The sequence below is a fragment of the Canis lupus genome, chromosome 1, assembly GCF_048164855.1.
Source record: "Canis lupus baileyi chromosome 1, mCanLup2.hap1, whole genome shotgun sequence".
NCBI lineage: Eukaryota > Metazoa > Chordata > Mammalia > Carnivora > Canidae > Canis > Canis lupus.
Window position 1 is genome coordinate 74963403 of NC_132838.1, and position 9475 is coordinate 74972877.

Genomic DNA, 9475 nt, shown 5'->3' on the forward strand with positions numbered 1-9475 from the left:
TTTGAAGGAAATGTTAGTCATTGGGAGGAAAAAAGGTGGGAAATCTGCCCTGACCAGAGGAAGCAATGTCAGTGAAGGTTTATGATGTAAAATGTGAGCCAGGAAGTAATTCAGAGATTGATTGGCCAGACTCGCTTACTGAGAAATGTGGTTTTCTGACTCACTGAATGGATGATGTTGGATGAGGATGAGTGGATGAGCAGAGCAGGCTCGCTGGGGAGACTGGTGAGTTGCATTGCAAACATGCATTTGGGGAATCTGAGAGATTGCCATGTGAGTCTGTTAGCAAGTGCTTGTGTACACAGTGGAACTTCAAGGGCGAAGTCAGGTTAGTATTTGGATTTGGAAGTAATTAGTATGTGAGCTTACTCAGAGAGAGCTTGTGTATAAGAGTGGGCCAGGAGAGCATTTTTCTAAGCACCTATTTTTGAGGCATACAATGGAGGATGAAGAGCATGTAATCAGCAGTGGGGAAGGACAGAGGGGAATGAAGCACACCAGAAGACAGAAGTATTGGAATTTCCACCAGTTAAGTGCAACAACAGAGAGATCTGGAAGCAATGGGCTGGAGAGTGGCACCTGTAAAACCAGTCAGAAGGTTGCTTTCAGTGGAGTGATGAGGGTTGTGATCTTCTGTTCCCATGGTCTCGGGATTCCTGCAACTTTTTGGCCCTAGGCCTACTCACCACTCTTCCCTGCCCCCAAACACACACAGGTTAGCACTGCCTGCTCCTTTGTCCTTGCTGGATGGGCTTGCTGCATTTGAGCCAGAGAGTAGACCTTCATGAGCTGAGGCTGAGAACATGACTTTGATAGGACCTGCAGAAACAGGCATCAAATATCAGGGTCAGTGTGGGTGCCAGGAACGGAATAGAGTGTGAAACCCTTCCACTCCTGGGCATCAGGATGGATGATGCCAGAACATGGATGAAGTTTGTGTCACAGTCAACATGTGAAGGAGCCAAGATCGGAAATTGACAGGCTCAGATTATTTTCTGAACATTTCTTATTATGAGATTTCTTTTAATTTCCAGGAGCTTTGCCTTCCAGGTTGTGCTTTTCGACTTAAAAAAAAAAAAAAAAAAAAAGTGCTTATCAGTATCTGATCCTAGCATTGCTCCAAGCCTCCTTAATGTCTAGGAGCTTTTTTGGCTTGATCCTGGGCAGTTTTGTTGCTTCCAAATCATACTACTCCTGTTTCCTCAGCTTATAAGACTGTCTCCTAGCCTATAAGACTAAGCTTTTTCTTTAAACCCTTTCTCTTAGCTGATGTTGATTAATGTTCTAGTATTCAGCTGCCCATGTAACACTAGGTCCTGCTCTGACCTCAGTACACTGGCTGGGCTTCCTGTAACTGATCTCCTTTATACCAGACTATTTTCGTTGTTGGTGGTGTGGGGTGGGGTGCAGGAGTGGGTTGAAATCCTGCTGTCCATAGATCTGAACGATGCTTGCCCACCGACCCACTGCATGGATTTTTTTGTGTGTGTGTTCGTTCTCCTACCTGTTGGGAGACTCTGAGATGTTGTGAGCACACTGCTCTGGTCGTGGTGCCTTCTCGCTGTGGAGTGAACCTCTGCAGTCCTGGCTGGTTTCTCCCATCCCTGTACCAGCAGGATGCATGGCTTTTGAGCAAATCTGCCCTCTTCCTTGCATTTCCATGATCATTTCTTCTTGGTGAGACAGTCTCCAGGAAGAAAGTAAGCAAGTTTCTCCCCCTCACTTCTGTCCTTCCCCTTCCTTTGTTTTAGCTGAAGGCTACATCTAGTCTAAGAGTGTGTTCTAATAGTACTTTATGTGTGCTGCGATTCACCGTTCAGATAGGTAATAAACTCTCACATAGTCCTTCAAGCCACTTAGCTGGCTAATCGGGACTACTCCATCACAGCACAAGCTCTGAACTTTTAAAGAAGTTTGCTATATAAGGTCAAGGTGGTTTTGCAATATATTTTTAATAAGCAAGATAAAAACAATTCTAGGAAAAAAGATAATCTCACTTAATGAGTTTTGCTTTCTCTTTTCAGAAAATGAGAACTGTATAACCCATTAACTTGTCTTTCCTGCCTAAACTTTTGGTTATTTAAACCAAGCTTCATATTCAACTCCTTTCATTCTAGATGCCTAATGACATTTGTTTCTCTGCTCATTTTAACAGATTATTGTTCCCTTTTTATTGTCTGATTTTATAGCTTTTAATTGCATTCATGATGGGAAATCCTTTTGGAAGCAGGTGGAATATAAACACACATACATCTGTGTGAAATTAAGATAGTTTTGGCCACAAAATGGGGACACTGAAATGTTTCCGTAGTGTTTCACTGATAATGCTGTGTTGGGTGCACGGGTGCACACGTGTGTGTGTATAAAATCTCCCAAATGGAGAGAAATCAGAATACTGTGATTTTTTTTTTTTTAAGAGGAAAGAATATGTTACCCTGTAGTGGAAAAGTTGTCTTTATCCCAAACAACATACCTAATGAAATATTCAGAAGCACTTAGTGCTTTTAAGCAAATATCTTATTCTGTGTCCCAAGGGCAAGTAATGAATCGGGTGTGGAGTGTTCACTTGTTTTTCATTTTTTTTCTTGACCAGTGGAAACTAAGAGGAAGAGTATATGGGCTGTTTTATGGCAAATAATCATTATATAGACTTAGAACAAGTGGTCTTAGTGTTTAAATACCACCAGTTTCTTATGACAGATGGATTAATAAGATAAATAAAAATAAAGCTTATTAAAATGGTCTGTTCCTTTTCAGTGATTAAGATAGAACTTTTAACCCTGAAAATTGATGAAGCCCTTCAAAAAAGCAACCTAATAGGGGAGTTTCTTGTATTTTATAGCTATCTAATTGTAGGGTGTATGTTGACAGTCTTGTCATATAATTAATGCTTAGCATCTCACCCTTTATGGTCTCAAGTGTTAAAAATCTCCTAACGTGTTCATTTGGATAACATTTCCTTAAAGGTAATGTAAACTACTTACTTTATTTTGAAATCAGAGTTAACCCAATGCGGTCACATGACCTTATATTAGAACCTTAGGATCTAATGAAGTCTCGTGTGCTCTATATGCTCTGGCCACAGCCCTACCACTTATGTTTTGGATGAAGATGAGCCTCGATTCCTTGAAGAAGTGGATTACAGTGCAGAAAGTAATGACGACTTAGATACTGAATTGGCGGAAAACGCAGGAGATTATGAACCTTCTGCTCAGGAAGAAGTACTTTCTGACTCTGAATTATCAAGAACATACCTACCTTAAGCCTTCTGCCATCTCTTGTTAAGTGCAAAAAAGAAAGGAAATATCTCGATTTTCTTACACAGGAAGTTTGAGAGAAATGAGTTAATAGCTGACTCAAAAAAGAAATAAAGTAACTTAGGCCTGTTTGGTTTCAACACAATAAATATATTATTAATTCATGATAAAATTGGCACTTGTTTTATTTTAGATATTCAGTGCACTTGATACAGCATTGAATGATCAAATATTGGATTTACTTTTTTTTAAAAAAAGAAGCTGAGTATCATTGCATGAATTTTTATCTTCTTATGGTTATATCCTGCATCAAATGGATACATTTTGACGTGTGTCAGAATATAAAATCTGAATTCTAGAGTTGTCGGAAATCCCAAGTTGTTGAAAACGAATACATATGTACATGGATTTCTCTAGCTGTGTGACTATGTAGGGTGGGTAGATATTGAAGATAAGACTGTCCTTCAGAATCATGTTAACTGTGGACTTGTGACTGAAATAACCCAGAGTTTGCTTTGAAAGCATTACATTCTCTACTTACAAATTAAATAAAAGCTATATTAAATGTTGAATTCATTTTGTCATCCTTTTTAACCAGCACAGATTATTTGGTTTATAGAGTCTTTGTGAGAATATTATAAAAATCCAACATCTGAACACATTGATAAAAATTTAAAAAAAACAAAAAAAAAAACCTTAATTTACTAGTGTTAGGTTTTTTCTGGTGTGGGTATACCTCTACTTGTCATAAAAGATAGCTCTTTTCTCTATAACTATGTCGCTTGGATGCACCTGAAGTGTTTACTACTATAGTCAGTTTGTTAAGCTTGAAAAATGCAGTGAGGTTACAATCCAGTGTTAAGTGTGTATCTGTATATTATGCGTATTTAGCATTTCCTGAGCTGTGTGATGCTGTTAGACTTGCTGATGGGATGTCACCTAGGGCGTGCTGACCCTGGCGTTTGTGTCTAGGTGACTGCGATAATTGTAAGCCACTTCTTGCAGTGGCACCTTTCTGGTTTAAACTGGCCTGCTGCAAGAATGACTTTGTCTTATATGGAATAAAACTAGTTCAGTGACTTTGGATAAGTGCCCTATGAACTAAGTTTCTGTTGTAATAAAATAAATCCAAAAGAAATACCTCATTAACAGATTCTTGCCAGGACTCTGGTGCTTCAGTTTGGGTACATTATCTTCGCTTATTCCTGATTAGAATTTTTTTAATCTTTTTTTTTAAACCTACAGTAATGGAAAAGATAAAAGTGTATTTCAAGTTTTTGCATTTTCCAAATCAGTGGCTTTCACACTATCATTTGAAGCATTTTATCCATCGTGTAACTTCTTTTTGATGTCCTAGGAGCTATGTTTGAAAACATGTATGGGGCAATTGATAGAGTTCTTTTTTGCTTAGTAGCCTAATTCTTATTAATCTCAGAAAACAAAGACTAGATTGTGAGGCTTGCCAGTCCTCTTAGTGTTTGGTGAGCTAATTTGGGAAAGATCAGGATACTTTAGCAAGGTAAAATATTACTTATTTAATAATTTATCTAATTCATAAAGTTATTTATTTGTATTTGTATATTTCATATATAAAATAATTGCATATTTAATTGTGACTTTTTCAGAGAGTGGATTATGGAATCACCATGTCTGGATGTAAATTTTTCTTGATTCTTATAAAACTCGAAATTAAAACCCAAGGTATCCATGTATGAGAAGCAATTATAGTTACTATAATGTGCAGATAACTGAGAGCTTCAATTTATTATGTTGCAGTGTAAAAATCCCTTACCATGTACTTCTGTAATATTTCATGTTGATGAAGTACATCTTTTAGTATGTTACAAACCCGAATATGCCTTTTATTATATAATTATTCACAAGGTTGAAGAGAAAGTCTTTATAGTTAGGAAATGATTTTTTCCTTAATAAATAGCTTTGGAAAAATAATTTAAAATCCTAAGTTTCCTAATTAGCGGACAAAAGTGTCATTGGCTATTAAAAGCTACATTGCCCCCCAGTTTTTCTCTCTATGGCTTTTTCTTTTCAGGATTTTTTTTTCTTTTTAAAGATTTTTATTTTATTTATTCATAGAGACAGAGAGAGAGAGGCAGAGACACAGGCAGAGGGAGAAGCAGGCACCACACAGAGAGCCCGACGTGGGACTCAATCCCGGGTCTCCAGGATCACGCCCCGGGCTGCAGGCGGCGCTAAACCGCTGCACCACCGGGGCTGCCCTCTTTTAGGATTTTCAAAGAATGATTGAGATACCTTCAAGGCCATAATCCTGAAAAAGTAACGTGTAGCTGATAGACTGAGTCTAACGATAGAGTTTAGATTTATTTAATTTGCCTTGTATTTGGAACTGTAAATTTCTTAAATGTGATTTTGATCTGATCCAGTGGTTCTCATATGGTGTTGTATGCATCAGATTCACCTGGAGGACTTGCTTCTCAAAACAGAGATAGCTGATAACCATGTGGACCTGGGGAGGCCCCAGATGTGCATTTCTTAAAAATCCTCAGGTGGTAACGCAGCAGGAGCCATGCTAGGAGAACCACTGTATGATCTTATGTGCTCTTCCAGCCCCTGGATTCCTAGGAATCCCGGGACCTGTGAACTGGAAATTGGCACTGGGGATGGTTTAGATCAAACTGAGGTGTAGAATCAAGAAAATAGACACACGGAGGTGGAGCGAGGTCCCTAGGGTTTCAGCCCAGGTCTGCAGAACCTAGCCTCATGTTCTTGCCATAAAAGGAGATGCCGTCCTTGGCTTTTTCCTGAACAGTAAGCAATATAAAAAGCTTAAGCGATCTCTGGAGTTTGTGGATAAATTCCACATTGAGTTCAGGCAAGGCAGAATGCAAAAACCTGTGGTTCACATCGGCATTCTCTGTGTTGCCGTCCTCGTGTTGTTTGAAGACCGGCTTTTGTCCTGCCCTAAGTATCTTTCTTACTCAGCTCCTGCCACGTCTGCCAGTGCTGTGTGGTGCTTAGAAACACGGACGGTTGTTTGATTCCTGATTACAAATGAGTAACCTGGAGTTCCGCTTCAGATAGCACACTAACAGCAATGAATATGTACTTCTACAAATATCCAAGTGAAGATGACCATATTATTATAAGCACTGAAATGGATAATATAATAAATGTACTAATGGAATTGTCTTTGTGCATGATCCAGAAATAAATGACACTAATGAAACCATAAGTGTATCTTTAAAATCCTTTGGTTTTCCTATCCATATTTTGTTATAGAACATTAATTGAAAATCCATGAATTCAAAAAAAAAAAGAAAAGAAAGAAAATCCATGAATTCAGTGAATCAACTGCATACAAACCCTAAAGTGTCTCCATTCAGAAGAACCTGGTGAAGCAGTATTTCAACTGAAAGACCATTCTACTTTATCCAATAGAATGTTCTTATTAATACTAAGTATTTCTCTGGCTAAGGCACATTTGAATTCCTGCACAGAAAAAGGGAAACTCGGAAGAAAGTCTCCTTTTCTTCATGAGAATTCGCATTTTGAGGGTTGAGTTCCTGGAATGTCAAATTTCAGTAGTTTTCCACTTAACTCTTAACTCTGTGGGGCTGACCATTACCTGACCAGTAACTGAGACCTGTCTCCCCTCCTTCCACCTCATAGCCTCCTCATACTTCAAGCCCTTTTAATCTCATGGCACCCTCTATCAGCTCTTAGGCTTCAGAGCGAGGCTGGTTATTGGGGCCATTGAGTAATTAAACTTCTCGTTTTGAGGTTGATGGAGAGGCAGGACCTAAATCCAAATGAACGAGCCCCCTGTACTGGTGCTTGGGGCCTTTTGTAGGCCAGCCAGGGTAACATTCTGGCATCTGGGACGCAGCTGACGCTGCCGAGAACCGAAGTGACCCGGTGACCTGTGGCTGTGGGGTTGCACGCAGGCCTCCTCACAAGCCCCTGCTGAGTGGAAGTGGACTCGTGGGGCCCTCCTAACTGTAGACCCACACAACACGGAAGCGCTGACAAGACTTAGCTCCAGGTACTCAGGAAAGTTCACCTTTGTAGTAAGTAACTAATGTGAGCCTGTCCCTTTCCAAGATGTCATGAGAGGATGCCACACGAGAGTGAGGTGAGCAGTAACAAAAATCTGGTCAGCGGAGTCATGATGCTGGTAAAGAGCTTCGATAAATGGCAGGTGGGGAGAAACTGGGAGACACGGATGCTTGTTGAAAATTAAAATAGAAAAGGCTAGCGTTTAACAATTACAAGTCAAGTCTGCACTTTTGACAGTAGATGGGCTTCTTTGTAGTGTTTCCTCTGACAGTGAATGTAATGAGGGAATTTTAAGTCGGGAAACTTCTCTTCATGTTCAGTGCTAAATACTGAACCAAAGCTACATACTCTCTACAGTGTCAGGACTCTTACCATTTATATTTTCTTCCATGTCTGTAGGATTGCTTTTTCTCCTGTTTTCCTCATATTAATGCCTAGAAATGTTTGACATTTTATCTATTTTTCTTTTCAAATGTGGGCACTTGAAACACAGTGAACGAATTGTAGGATTTCATATAAAAAGATAAATTTAAAAATCTGAAAATAACCCGTTTAAAGCCTTATAATTTGTATTTAATGTAGAGAGAGGAGTGTCTAGTGCATAGCTACCCTTCTCAGCCTTTATTTCTCCTCCTGAATGGCTGCAGAAGATTAAAAAATAGCAGAAACTAAACCACCATTCTCACACTTGTGAAAATCCAGATCTGCTTACAGGATGAAGTGGACACATACATGTTTGCTTCCTGGTGACCCGTTCTCCCCTTGTCCTAACCCGTGTTCTGAGGTCAGTATCTTTCACCGAAACTTCAGGAGCGCGGCACATGACCCGAACCCAAACAGCAAATGTCAGGACTTGGGATGGTAGTGCTAGAACAGGGGCCCTTCCTTGAGAAGGAAAGATATATATAGCTGGCCGCTGCTGGCCTCCACGCAACCCCGAGAGGAGACCACTCCCAAGACAAGCCAGTGTTGAAGGAACAGAGCCAGAACATTGAGAGGAACTGGGTCTTTTTTATCATTTGAGCCCTGTATCAAGCTTTATGTGAAACCTTGAATTGGGCAATTATATTTGTTCAAGCTATTTAAACTGAATTTTACTGGTAAAAGTACGTCTTACACAGGTCTCCGAAACCTGTGTGAAAAACCAGCAACCTTTAGTGTCCATCCTCGAAGGGTGGCTCAGAGCACACATCCTGAGTGAGTTAAAAGGAAGAAATGAATTATTTTACCCAAATGGACACTCCGGACAGGCAAAAACAGCTGTCCTCTCACACATGTCAAACTGTCTTTTATATCTACTGGGCCAGAAGTGAGCCGTTCTGTCATCCTGCTCTAAACTCAGGAATTTTTTCCTCCAATTAGGAAACTTGGTTTGTTCAGAAGCAGTATTATTCTAAGAGCTGACTTTTCAGCATCTTGAAAGTTCTCTGTTATAGTAATGGAGAACACAAATGTGAGACACTGATATTGAGAGGGAGCACCTCTGTAATGGTGCATCACAAGAACAAGACAGACCCAGAGTGCAAGCTGAGAGGGATCAGAGATCCCTTTGTTGAATTTTATCAGTTAGACCAATGAGCAAATATAATGGGCTGAGGTTTAAGTATTATTTAGTTCTCAGTCTCAAAGCTATTTTCATCCCCCCACTGATTGGAACTACAAATCCCTGCCTTACATGCACACAGGATTCACATATAAAGAACATGTATATATAATAGCCCTTGAAAGTTTATGAAGTGCTTTCCTGAGCATCGCAAAAACACTATTAATAAGCAGGAATCATTAGTATTTCCACTGCCTGCGTGCAGCTTAGAAGGCGTACGCCCCACCCAGACCAGCGGGCCTGTGGCAGAGCAAGGACTCCCGCCCGAGCCTTGGGCCCCTCTGCTGGCGGCCCTGTGCTCCTTCTCACGTGCAGCCAACCCATGGCGTGTGCTGTCTCTGCAAGTGACTTAGATAAACTCCTTGATGATTTTGAAAACATGCAACGATTTTATCACTACACGCCACAGGCCCCTACGGAGGGCAGGCACGGTTAATCCTGACAGTATCTAATGTGTGTTGAGCACTCTCCTGGGTGCCTATGAAAATGATCTTGATAGAAACATTTTCTCATATTTTCCAAATCACTCTTTTTATGGATGGTTAGATAGAAGATGGTACATCCAGTTTTTGTGTCTAAC

The 9475-nt window shown here is 40.1% G+C and overlaps 1 protein-coding gene across 1 annotated transcript in view; it reads left to right on the top strand.

Moving 5' to 3' along the window:
* Positions 1-3829, top strand: part of AGTPBP1 (ATP/GTP binding carboxypeptidase 1) — a 177282-nt gene extending 173453 nt beyond the window's left edge. The window contains 1 exon segment of the mRNA XM_072835890.1: positions 3086-3829. Coding sequence (XP_072691991.1) covers positions 3086-3263 — 178 coding nt within the window. The 3' untranslated portion in view covers positions 3264-3829.
* Positions 3830-9475: the final 5646 nt, after the last annotated feature.